The following is a 13,704-nucleotide window of genomic DNA, read 5'->3' on the forward strand; positions in this document are numbered from 1 at the left end:
AGGAAGGAATGAGCGACCCTTGGCTCAGTGGCTGCACCGCATCCTGCACCGCGTGCCCAGGGCTTCTCCAGTCACGGCCACCACTCTGGCCTCCCGACAGGAAGCACACTGGTGTCAGGACCAACGAGGCCACGGGACAGCCCTGGCATGGGTGACCTGCACCAACCTGGGCCATCCAGAGGAAGCTTGCTGCTCCCCACATGTGAGTCTGCACTGAGACGGCGCTGTCCCCTCTCCCGACGAAGCAGGCTTCACCACTGCCCTGCACGCCTCCAACCCAACACACATTTCCAGGTTCCAGGGGCGTCATGGCAGTGAACTCATTACCAGAGCACCCTGGTCGTGAAATCACGTGAGGCGACTCCCAGTTACCCTCCCTGTCCAGAGCTCAAGAGCCTTGACTTTATTCTTTGTATTCCACCACTTTGAGCCATGGCTTGGATTCATCGCAGGCTCATAGAAGAAGAAATAAATTATTTCATTATGTAATAAATAAATCAGGCTTAAATAAATAACATGAAATCAATGATATTACTTTTAAAACATCAATACCAAAATCAGGCCTGGTGGCACATACCTGTAATCCCAGCGCTTTGGGAGGCTGAAGCAGGAGGACACAAGTGTAAGTTCCATAGGGGCAATTCCTGAGACCCTGTCTCAAAGTAAAATTAAAAGAGGCTAGAGACATAGCTCAGAGGCACAGTGCCCATGGGTTTGATGTCCAATACCCCCCACACACACACACACAAATCAATAACAGTGGGAGTGAAGGAAAATAGTACATTTCTGAGGGGCAATTTAATGATATATATCAAACTATCTGCCTTAAAAATTACATGCTTTTTTGACCTATAATTCCATGACCAGGAATTTCTCCTAAAGATATGCGTGACCTATAACAAATCTAAAAACAACCTTAATGCCCAAGGCACCCGTCATAGATACTATGGCACATACAAATGACAGCATCCAAGGACCTACTGAGTGTTTAATGATAAGGAAAATTCTTAAACTACAGTTAAGTTTCAAGCTTAAGAAGTGTCCAAAACAGTAGTACAGTATGACCCACTGTTTTAAACTTTATTGCATTTATACATGATATGCCTTTCACTTATACCCTGATTTTACAATCCAATCTTTGCTTCAGATGAAATTACACATCGCAATCAATCGGTCAGAATATATGAAAGTCATGGAGGCTTGAGAGTAACATAAAAATGAGTAAATCCTGAAGGTTAACTGGGACGTTTTAGAAGTCACTTTGACTTTGAACTGTCTTAACAGCAAGGTGGTCAGAACGCCAGTGAAAATGTGCACTGAAAACCTTTTCCCATGTTACACACATGCGAACTGTCTAAGACCTTCTTTTATGACCAGATCAAGGGACATTTTTTGGTGGATATTATGGTTTACCCATCAGCGATTACTCTCTCAATAGACAAGAAGAGGCAGTAGAGAGAGGCATAGATAAGATTCCTAAAAAACAAACAAACAAAAGCACTGGCTGGTGGGAGCAGTGGCACTGATGTATTCGTGTCTTGTGCTTTCTATAACAAACAAGTGTTGTTACAGTTTGTACGGAGAGGTTTCCCCAAAGACTCCTGCGCTCACAGTCCAGGTTTGGAGGTGACTGGATCTTGGGGTGTGGCAGTCTCTGATGGGTTTACAGTTAAGCCTGCGTGATGTCAGGAGCGAAGCCTGGCTAGAGGAGGCAGTCGCTGGGGTGCGACCTGGAAGGCTGCCCTCCTGTCCCTGGCTCCTCCCTTCTCTCTGCTTCTGAGCAGCCAAGCCTGAGCAGCTCTCCTCCCCCCGGCCCCTCTGCCCTGCCGCTCTGCCTTGGAACCAGCTGGCTGTGGGCTCAAACCTCTACAAGCTGTGAGCCAAAGTAGACCTTTCCTCCTTTATGTTTCAGGAGTGTCTGGTATTGTGTCTGCGACCAGGAAGTAACTAAGACTACGATCTTACAGTAGGAAGAAACTATTACCTTAAAAATAAGCCCGCTTTCTTTTCCTCTCCTGCACACTGGAGTGTGCCACAAGGACAGCAGGCTATGCAACAGCTCATTCACCTAGCTTCTGCCCAGGGAAGGACCCAGAACCATCGTCCTCAGATGTGACCTTCAGACAGCAGCCCATGACCGCATCTTGAAGGCGACTCTCAGGCTGCTTCTCCACGTGTAAATAGCCTCTGCCCCCTTGGCTCTTCGGTTCCGAACGCCTGGTTTTCTCCATGTGTCTGTGCCTGTTTCTAAGCAGTCCCCAGCTCTTTCCTTCTCAAGCGTGCTGCTTTTATCTGCTTTTGCATGAAAAAGTAGATAATTAAATCTGCAGTTGTTCCTAAACTTAAGAGCCACCACCGGATCAAGGCTAAGGTTCACATCCGCACTCCTATGTTGCCCATGAACTCTTGGTGCCTCCTCTGGCCTCACAGAAGTCTTCTTCCTCCTCCTTGTTCTGCGAGCTGCCAGGGGGTCCTGAGCTGTGTGCCGGGTGCACTCCAGGTTCCAGCAGCAGTTTCTACTGCTTTTCAGGGGGCTGCTGGCAGACAGGTGCCCTTGTGGCAAGTGAGGTGCTCTGAAAGGAAACAATCTTCCAAGTCTTCTGATGCTAATACAAACAACAATACTATCTTCACATAACCCTAGCAACTAGACACCTTCAGCCACTGTAGTCAGAAGATCAAAATCCTTTAAAAAAAACAGAGTACGTTCAACCTGAGCATTATAAAAACTATACTACATTCTTCACAAAGGAGGAGACTCAACCAGTTTACAATTTTATTCTCCATTCCAAGCTCAAGGCCTTCTTGCTGAGTGAATGTGTGCTGAATGCAATCTACGGGAGTAGTCAGAGCCCAGCGCTCGGGCCAGGCAGCCCCAGTTTGAGCTCCACGTCTCAGGGACTGTGTGGCTCTAAGCAAAGCTCCTGACCTCTCTGAGCCTCACATTCTTCCTTGGCCAAATGTTGGTAAATGCGCCCTCACCACTGGGTCTCTGTAAAGATTAAATAGCATTTGTGAGGCACTCACACATAGTGCATGCCAGTTACAGGTATAAAGTTCAGGCCAGCTCAGCACTGGGCAGCCGCTCAGCTCTGTAAAACAGGCCTGGTGTGGAAACCTACAGAAAGCTCCTCCCCGACAAACCTCATCATACTCACCTCTAGAGCAGGGAAATGACAGACCAGTACTCAGCCCCACCTGAAATCAGGGAGTACTTGACTACAAGAAGAGGAACAAGAAGCTAAGAAATTTTAGCTTCAAAACATAACTTTTTCCTCCAAGGCGAAAATGAGGTATTAGGCATAACCTGGTTTGTTTCCAAAGAATACAGGGAAAATCCAACATCCCAAACCTTACCATTCTATTTCTGCTCTCATTTCCATCCCCCAACCTACCCTATCCACCCCCTGACACCAGTGCAACAAGTGTGGCCCTCAATGGTTCAACATGAGTCAGCAGCTGGGGAGACAGAGTCTGTGGGAAGAAACCGTGCCCTAAGATGTGTTCATCACTAATGGCGGAGCGCGCAGGGTGAGATCAAAGCACTGAATACGAAGCCCTTGCCTGAGCTGATGCTGTGTGCCACTCACTGCTCAAAATGTCCTTCGGGCATAATCACACTGTTCTCAACAGGCCGTGCTCACAGATGGACATCTCTGTTTCACCGATGAGAAAACAGGCTTCCAGGGGTTAAGCAACTTGCTGAAAGTTTGCCGAGCTGATTCGCAGCAGAGCCAGGATGAGAACATATGCATCTAACTCCAGATTATAGGACCAAAGCTTTCACTTCTCTTGTGATCATTTGGATCTGTGAATATCAAGTAGAACTGAAAGGCTTATTTTTCTTCTCCTTTAAGTGATTACACACAGGAAGAATCAATATGCGAGTGTACTTGCAAATACATATAAATAGATATATGCAAATGTATACATATGTGCACTCACATGCATGTCACATCTCATCTGTAGGATGGAGTTATCAGCACTAACACTAGCTGTCGTGGGGATCAAGTGAGATCATGGGTGTGAAGTGATTTTAAACACTATACCCCTGAAAGCATTCAATGTGCCAGCAAGCGTGTAACACAAGCAGCTATTATAATTCATATCAATAATTACATACATCTTTCTTGCAAAATAAACAGCAGAGACCAATGTTATTTGACCACTTGCATCAAAAAGTCTATGCAGCTGGAGACAGATCCCGAGGTGGGCAAAGGTTGTGAGAATTCCAGTTATGACTGTTAAGCAAGTTCTCTCTCGGTACAAACCTGCACATATTCTGGACGAAAATATCCCAGAGATCCCAGCAAGAAAGGCTACCACATTGAAGATCTTGTAATGATATCTGGAGCATGTGCATTCCCTTTTAGTCACTAACCCACAAAGTTTGCCATACTGATTACCCGGGACTTGCCGGGCTCTTCTGTAGGCTCAGTGTTTGAGACCCAAGTGTGAGAACTTCCTTCTGGCATGAATGAAGCCCGGGGACCAGTGAGAGCTGCTGCTCGGGGACAGGTTCTGGGTGTCCACAGGGTCCCAAGTCCCCAGCTGGTTCTAAAGCACAGTACAGTGTGAGGCTCAAAGGGAAACAAGAGAAGCAGACAAGAAAACTCCTTGAGGAGCCATCAGGTCAGTTATGGGGGGCTAGAGTCAGCCCATTACACACTTAGAATGCTGAAGAAAGCAACACGATTATGCACAGCACAACTAACTAATCAAAATCACACTCACTGCTCATGCTAACGGAAATCCTATAAGGCGTCGGATTCTGGATGACTAAACTCTAGCACAAACTGCAGATTCCTCACATTGAAAGCAGCCTTTGGCAGGTGGAAGAGCAGGGGAAGGACGAGACCTCCACCCTCCCTGAGGTCACTTTCCTTTCTTCTGGTGCTGCCCCCAGCTCATCTCTGGCCCACAGCTCTGGTGTAGGACAGAGCTGTAAATGAGACAGAGGACAAAGACTTCTAGGAGCATCAAAGCCGGGCAGACTTCACCACCAGGGCAGGTGTAGACTTTACGCAGGACAGATGGCAGTGAACAGCACACTTTGAAAAAGAGACCAGGCAGCCTGCCCCATAAACAGGAGTCAGGGAATGGCTGTCTTGGGCCAGAGAGTGTGAGGATGTGCAAGGCCCAAGAGCAGCAACCAAATGCGATGCACCTTGACCTCGGGCTCGAATCACGACTTGGCTTTGGTTCCAAGGATGGAGGGCCTTCGAAGTGGCCTCTGTCCCCCAGGCACCTGTACACCCACGCCCCACCTCCTCACCAGAGGTCCCTCCTCAGTTTCTTGGGTTCCCCTTGGATTAGTAAAGGGATGAAGGGACCAAGTGTTTAGATCCTAGGAGCCAGGGTGTTCTTAGATTTGAGGACAGGGCATGGATTTTTCTTTTTCCTTCTTTTTTTTCTTTCTTTAATTCCTTCCTTTTTTTTTTTTGTTCTTTCTTATTCCTTTCTTATTTTTGTTTTTGGAGATAAGTTGCCCAAACTGGCCTCAAACTCATGATTGGCCTGCTTCAGGCTCCCAAGTACTGGGATTAGTGCTCGCTTCAGGAGCACATATACAAAAATTGGAACGATACGGAGAAGATTAGCATGGCCCCTGCACAGGATGGCACACAAATCCAAGTACTGGGATTATAGGTGCACTACACCACACCTGGCTTGGTCATGGATCTTTCTTAGAACATCTCTGGTCAATTATTACTCTAAATCTGGAGCACATCACCTAAGACTACCTTTTTTACTATGATAAAAAACACATAGCATAAATATATCATCTTAACCACTGAATCACTTTACATATACAGCACGTGAGTGTTAACTCTATGTACATTGTCACACAACAGATCTCTTGAACTTTTTCGTAATGCAAAACTGAAATTCTATACCCATAGAACAACTCACCTTCTCCCTTTGACCAGTCTCCAGCAACAGCCATTCTATTTTCTGTTTCTAAGAGTATGACTAAATGTCTCATATAAGTGGAAACATTGTGTATTTGTCTTTGGTGGCTTAACATAGCATAATGTTCTCAAGGTTCATCCATGTTGTAGAATGTGATAGAACTTACTTCCTGAGGCCATGTAGCATTTCACTGTATGTATACATCACATCTTTTTTTATCCATCTGTCCATCAGTGGACACAGGTTGCTTCCACCTCCTGACTATGGAGAACAATGGTGCAATGAAACATGGGTATGTGAATATGTCCTCCAGATCCTGTTTTCAATGCTTTTGTACATATAGCCTGTACTGCTCAGCTTCTCTGTCACTAGGTGACACTATCTGACACCCACAAGTTAAGGAAGAAGAGGTTTATTTTGGCTCATGGCTTCAGAGATTTCAATTTATGGTTAGCTGGCTTGAAGAGATAAACAATATGGTGAAAAGGCATAGGAAAGAAGCTGAAGTCATGGTGGCCGGGAAGCAGATAGGTTGGAAAGTACCAGAGAGCGAGGAGACAGAGACCAGAAATAGTCCCCACAGTCACAGCCTCTGTGACCCCCTTCCTCTTAAAAAGAACCACCTGCCAAAGGGCCATTCAGCAATGAACTCACGGGCGGGTTAACCATGGCCTGAGAGGGGAACAATCCAATTCCCCTCTCCAGAGTCTCTGCTTCAGACAAGTTGACCAGATGGACCAGCTCATAGACGAAGCAGGACTGGTAGGTCATCTGGTAATTCTATTTTTCATATGTTAAGGTATCTCCAGACTCTTCCTAAGCAGCTACACTACTTCACAGTCCCAGCAACACTGCACGAGGCTCCAATTTCTCCACATCCTTCCCAGCACGTGTTGTTTGGTTTGGGCAGTGGCCATCCTCACTTGGGGGAGGTGATGCCTTACCCTGGGTTTGGCGCTTTCTTGGAGACCGGTGACATTCCGCATCTTATTCTGTTAGCAACGTGTATACCTTCCCTGAAGAAGTGTATATGTATGGCCTTTGCCCACTCTTTAATTGAATTCTTTGTTTTCATTGTTCCTGTTGATTTCTAGAAGTTCTGGATATTAACCTTTTGTCAGAAATACTGTTCTCAAATATTTCCTCATGGTCCTTAGGTTGCCTTTCCACTGTGTTGCTTCCTCCGCTGCATGGAAGTTTTTTAACTTCATAGTCTTTTAAAAGAGGAGTTTTTAATGTTTTTACATCCATGTGTCTATTTTTGCTTTTCTTTCCACCTTTAGTGTCCTATCCAAAAGATCACTGCTGAGGCCAATGTTGGAAAGCTTTCCCCCTACATTTTAAGAATTTTATAGTTTCAGGTCTCACATTTAGGTTATTAATCCACCTAATAATTTTTGTATACAATTTAGGGTGGAAGTGTCCAAATCTATTCTTTTATATATGATATATAGTTTTCTCAGAGACTAGAAATCTAGTCTCTTCACTAGCTGCTGAAAAGGCCACCCTCCCCAGGATACAGCTTTGGCACTCTTGGCAAAGACTATCTGTCTGCACAAGCAAGAGCCAGCTTCTTTCTAAGGTCCTCTTTTCTTAAAAAGCACAATGCAGAACTGTACTCCTCCTGTATACACTATTTTGTAATCTGCTTCTATCATTTAGAAATATATGCTCAATGACCATCTTCCTTTGTATTCTTGTCTTTATCATCATAAAGACTTTGCCTAATTATGAAAGTATATATGCTTAATGTAAATGAGAATGGTAACAAAAAAAGTATAAATAACCCATAATCCCACAAGCAAAGATAACTGCTGCTAACAGTTTGAGGCATTCATGCAGGATATTTTCATCTCTGTGGATGAACATCTTTCTGTAATCTGACAAACATGTACTGATATTCTGTTGACCAGTCACAAGGCTTTGGGTGTTGGGCCTAAGATAGAAATGAAACAGCATCTAAAGCAGTGCTCAGTACATAGTGAGTACTCAACTATCTGTTGAAGGAATGGAAATGTCTCTAGCCTCAATAAATTTACAGTTAAGGAGCAACCAAGAACAAAAATCACTACAAGGCAGAATGACAAATGTCATGACAAGGCTGTGGCCAAGGTAGTAGAAATACAGACATACAAAGCACGAGCACTTAACATTCAGAACATTCACTACTTTCCTCCCCGAAGAGACAGTGCCTCCTCTGAGAATTAAAAGTGGACCACAAGGTGATGGTCAAGTGGAGAAGTAGATGAGGAGCCATCAGGAGCAGCAATGTGAGGCCAAACCCAAGTCAACAAACAGGAGTAAAGGAATAAGTGTGTCACACTCAGGAAGCTGTGCGGAGCTCATCTGCAAGGGGAGGTGACGAAGTGAGAGTGTGCATGTGTTCAAACATGCATGCAAATGTGTGCATCTGTGTATGCACACACAGGCATGTTTTGGGAGCAAGGGAGAATATGTGGAACACAGCAATCTACGATACTACTGAAGCATAAAAAGCCAATCCTAAAGGCTCTGAATGCGCATTCAGAGCTTCAGAGTTGACATCTCCATCACCAGAGCTTGAGCAACTTGCACAAGAACAGCAATGACAATGGCCAGGAACAAATGAGAGAGAGAAGGCCAGGAGCGTGTCTCACAGAGCCAGCCAAAAACAGTTTAAGGCTAAAAGCAAAGCAAAAGCAGTTACCCCAATCTTAAAATAAACACCGAATGGCAAAAAGGTTAACAGGGGAATAAAGCTTTTGTGAACACCCCAAGGGAACCTGTGCCCTACTCAAAACGTCTTTCTGTTGACCTCCAAAGACAGCGCCAATTCCTCAACAGCATCCCGAAAATGAGCTGGTCGATGCTGACAAAACTCCAAGATTCATGGCTCAGTTGTAATGTAGTAGTGATGAATCAGGTTTCCCAAAGGATCAATACACTAAATGTTTTGTGGAAAGAAAAAAAAAAAGGGGTTTCAGCTTCATCTTGAAGACTGGGACCATTTGAGGGATTCAAGCATGAAAGTTAGAGTCAATGCAGTGAATAATCCTCTAGCTATACTGTGGTGGGTGGCAAGACCGGAAACTGGGAGGGGCTCCACTGCCAGATTCTAGGCCACAAGTGAGACAAGTCTGACTCTGCCACATGGGATCTGGGGAGAGGGAGAGGCAGAGTCACTGGTTATCAAAGAGGAAGAGCCACCAGGTCTCAGGGAGTGGTAAGGCTGAGTCACTGACAGGAGGGGGAGTCCAGAGCAACTCCCATTTTCTGAAGAGCAGGATCACAAGAGAAAGAGCAGGGGACAAGAGAAAATGTAAGAAATGATAAGTTCCACTTGGGGTATGTTGAGTGTATCTGTGAAACAAAGAAGTAGATGTCTCCAGAAAGGTGTGGGTTAGAGAAACGGAGGTGGAAGCAGGACAAAAGAGTTGAAAATAGGAAGAAGAAAAAAGGGTCAGGCAAAGAACAAAAGGAAAAACACTGTCTTAATCCATTTGTTTGGGTAAAACAAAGACCCTGAAACTAAAGAGTTTATAAGGAACAAAAATGTGTTTCCCACGGTTGTGGAGGCTGAGAATCCAAGGCTAAGGCATCGGCACCGCTGGTGTCTGCCAACAGCCCACTTCTCGCCTCCAAGATGGTGCCTTGTTGCTGTGTCTCACACTGCAGAAGGGGGAACGTCTTTGTCACTTCTCTTGTTCTGAGACACAGTATCTGACACCTGCTACTTAAAGGAGAAGAGATTTATTTGGGGTCACATTTTTAGTACATAATCGGCTAGCTCCAAGGCAGGAGGGCAGGGTGGTCAGTTCTGATGAAGAAACACTGTTGGTGTCATGGTGGTCACCTTCCCTATGCCTCTCCTGTGAGCGCATGAGGTCTGGGGGACACCCCATATCTAACATAAGAGGGAAGGATGACAGAGAGAGAGCCTGAGCTCATTCCTAGCTCCCTCCAGCCCTTTCAGATGACAGCAATCCATCCAGGAGGCCTCCACCTCCTCAAAGTCCCACCTCTTCACACTAACATTTTGGAGCTGAGTTTCAATGCATGAACTTTGGGGGACACATTCAGACCACAGCAAGCACCACCATGTGAGGGGCTACGGAAGGGGTGTCTGGGAAAGCAAACAGGCAGGAGTGGACAGAGGAACACAGAGATGACTTCTTACCATAAAAGCCGTCACCTAAAACACTAATGACAAAACAAAAAGTGAATTTTAAGAAGAAAAAAGTGATCAAAAGTGTGAGGGAGAAAGATAATTTTAAAAATGAAAGACAAAGTCAAAAGATCTGTAAGAGGAGTAAAAAGGAGAGGTTCTCAAAACACATGGAGACAAATCCTGGATCTATTCAGAAGCAGCCCTCTTGCATCACACCACACGATTCCTCTTTCCTACGTCACCCAGGACAGCAGCTACAATCTCCCCACCAGCGTCACACTGCAGTAGTTTAGGAAACAGTCCTCACGGGTTCGGTAAAGGGCAGGTGACCTTCTCCATGCCGATGCCGGCACCAGGAAGCAGCTGCGCCAACCCTGCAGTAGTTCATCTCCGCGGGGGCAAATTCTGCCCGGCCCGCAGGTCCTGTAGTCTTCTGCTCGGCTGAGACAGACAGCCGGACGGCCCAGGCAGGAGCCGTCACATGGGCAACCCAGGCCACTGGGCCAGCTGAAGGGCGGCCTTGCTCCCAGAGCGGCCCATGTCCTGTCCCCACTTTCACACCGGCTGCTGGGCATGAGCAGGCAGAGCTTCTCACTGTGTGGGAGCAGAGCACAGGGCCAAGCTTCACAGGGCCAGATGCTGTAGATGAAAACCCTCAGCTCAGAGAAAACCAGGGTTCTGGAAAACACTCACACCCCTGAGTTCTGCCAGCATCACACGCATGAGTGCTCCTAGCAGGAGACACGACATGTGGCACCCATAAGCACCCTGAGGCCCACAGTGTGGGGGCAGCCTCCCTGGGGCGCGGACAGAAGTGGGGCGAAGACATGCAGGCTGAAACACCCTTCCTCAGGGCACCAAACTCGGCCCCACTTTCAGAGCAGCGTAATAAACTGAAGGATATTTGAGCCTGCCACCGAAGATGGGAACCCAGCAGCCCAGGGAACTACTCAACAAGGACGGAAATGCTCAGCGCTCAGCTCTCATCTGAGCAGCCTCACTCAGCACACTAGGAAAGCAGGGCTAACGCGACATCCTCAAGCAAACTGCTCTTTCTGTTGAAATGGTGCCATAAAGGATGGCTAATTACTGCTACACCATCAATCTCAGGGATAATCCCCAGGGCAGCTCATGAAGAAAGTCCCCTAGTTACTTCAGAAAACTTTAACTCTATCCAGACCTTCCTCAGCAACGTTCCCACACACTGATGGTGAGACCCGAGCCCTGATGTCATGTCACTCACAGCAGGGATGGAAGCCCGCCCACTGGCAGAGCGCCAGCAGAGAGTGTGAACACCATGCATGCTTGTCGCAGAATTATGCTTCAGCACACACGGCCTTCCAAGACAGGCTAAAGAGTGGACACCTGAATCATCTCATCAAACCTGTAGCTGACATCACTGCACGGCTCGCGCATTCCGGCACTGTTGCTAGACAAAGCTAGCATGCCATCCGATCCACGCATGCCGGGTGGAGGCAGTGCCCTCAGGGGTTCAGCGACACCTATCCAAGTGCACCAGCCCCCACAGAGCCCTTGGCTTTCAGGACGTTTTTATTCTTCATCCATCAGGCTAAGGAATATGAACAAATCTTAGTTTAAAAACTAATAACAAGGCGTGGTCCTGGAACTACAAATTAACAACCGAGATAGCTTCAAAGACCATGAGCTTTTAAACCTCACTCACTGTATTCCCTGCTAAAATGGGGCACGCGAGTGTACAGCTGGGAGTATTCGGAACAGCCATCACGTCACACTGAGCTGCAGACCCACGAGCACACACGCTGGCTGAGCATGCTCCCCTGGCATCTCTCACGGTCCTGCTCCTCCAGTGCACGTCACAAAACACGGGATGGAATCCTCCTTACGTTCAAAGCAATAAAATCCTCATTTGCTCTTTTACAACAAAAAACAGTTAAGAGTTAAAGCATGTTAGATTATAACCTTACAAGTATTTCCACCCGCATGTAAACACTTCTTCTAAAGGAGAGCAAGAATAGAAGACCAAAGTCTCAAAGCACAGACACTGAACAGTGATTTTATTTCTTCCTTATCTTTCTGAACTGACAGACTGAATGGCGATTAGTTCCCCCGAGAGAAAGCAGGGCACTGTGAGAGGGATGTTACTGGAAAATATGTACTAGCATGGGGAGATGCTCATTCCACCATACCGGGCTAAAGTAATACCGAGTACATTTTAAGACAGCAGATACAGTATGACCTTGTCATGAAGAATTCCCTCCATCTCTCTCTGCTGTCCCTCCTCTCCTGTCTCCTCCTCCTCCTCCTCCTTCTCCTCCTCTTCCTCTCCGTCCTTCTCTTCCTCTCTCTCCTGCATCCATAAAACCCCAGTAGGGATTAACTTCTTCAAAATGTTATCTCTAAATGGCTCTATTCCTAATATTTTTTCTATTTTTCAAGATTGTCCTATTTCTCTACCACGGCCGTGACTTTTAAGGCCAAAATAGCACCAAACCTTGGGGAGAAAAATATTATAGGAATTAAATGAGATGATACTCTGCTATCACACAAAACTCAGTGCCTTCACAAAGTAAACATTCAATAAAAGTTTACTTAAAAGTTCAGAAGTTAAAACATGAAGGGCAAAATATTACCTGCCCAGACTACTTTTATTAAAGCCTAAATATATTGACTAGAATAAAATTAGATTTGGCTTACCTTTTATTCCTGTTATCTTAAATTCCTTTTTTTTTAAAGGTATACTTACAGGATGAGGCTGTCTCAAGACACAGAATTCACAGCAGCAGCGAGCCCTGCCATTGGCTGGCTCTGTCCACCGGAAAAGGCTTGAGGTGGTAAATTAGTAGCTTATGGAAGAGTTCACTGAGCATGTTTTTTTAAATGGTGCTTTGCTTTATGTTATGCCAGACACTGTGAGAAGGTTTTTCAAGGACTGTCATTTTCCATAACAAAGTACTGGCTTTCTTCTAAAGTCCTCAGAGCTATTTCTTCTCAAAGACACTGTGATAATTCAGCGGTGTGTTGGAGGAACACAGCTAAATTTAACAGGGACTAATGCGAGACCAAAAACGCACGCCATGGATCCAGACCGAAATGGCAGCTCCACGGGGTTAACACATCCAAGGCCTTCTCTTCAAACCACTAAACTAAAAGCTTCCGGAGAGAGACAGCCTGGGTGCAAAGGGGCACACGGGCCTGTTTTGCATGCTTCCCCCACGTTCAGGGGCCAGGCCAGCCCACCACAGCGCCCAGCCCGGGGAAGCAGGTCTTGCTCTCAGGAGATGACCAGAGATGCCGAGAGAGGCCCCGGGAAAGTGCAGTGAGAGATGCTGGCACTACTTCCTGCTGCTTACTGGGCCATGCTTTTGCCTCATTATTATACCTGAGACCCGGCCACAGAGAGACTGTGAAGAGGGACAGCCAGGAGCTGGGAGCTCGGAGAGGAGATTCAGGAGCCCATGGGACCTGAACAGTTTGTCCATGAGGCACAAGAAAAATGTCAACGCCAAAGCCTCTCCAGGGCCCAGACAGCCAGGCAAAGCCAGACCTCGCTCCTGCACCAGGCCCAAATAGACCAAAGCCCTACCTCCTCTGCCTCGGGCTGGATCTGCCTTGGGAAAGACAGCAACTAACCACAGGGATAGGGTCCAGAGCACCTACAGCTA

General features: G+C 46.5%; 1 protein-coding gene and 1 pseudogene across 10 annotated transcripts in view; one reads left to right on the forward strand and one right to left on the reverse strand.

The window, feature by feature from the left end:
* Positions 1-13,704, reverse strand: part of Hecw2 (HECT, C2 and WW domain containing E3 ubiquitin protein ligase 2) — a 356,226-nt gene that overhangs the window by 274,701 nt on the left and 67,821 nt on the right. The window contains exon 1 of one of the 10 annotated variants that reach the window (XM_087202669.1): positions 578-12,330. The exons of the other annotated variants lie outside the window; for them this stretch is intronic. Coding sequence (XP_087058795.1) covers positions 578-688 — 111 coding nt within the window. The 5' untranslated portion in view covers positions 689-12,330. Of the gene's footprint in view, positions 1-577; positions 12,331-13,704 lie in introns of those variants that run through there. 10 annotated transcript variants of the gene reach the window in all.
* Positions 5,547-5,647, forward strand: LOC147820985 (U6 spliceosomal RNA; annotated as a pseudogene).

Source organism: Heterocephalus glaber, unplaced genomic scaffold (assembly GCF_053883595.1).
Source record: "Heterocephalus glaber isolate CG9 unplaced genomic scaffold, H.glaber_assembly_v1.0 deba00001779, whole genome shotgun sequence".
Lineage (NCBI taxonomy): Eukaryota > Metazoa > Chordata > Mammalia > Rodentia > Bathyergidae > Heterocephalus > Heterocephalus glaber.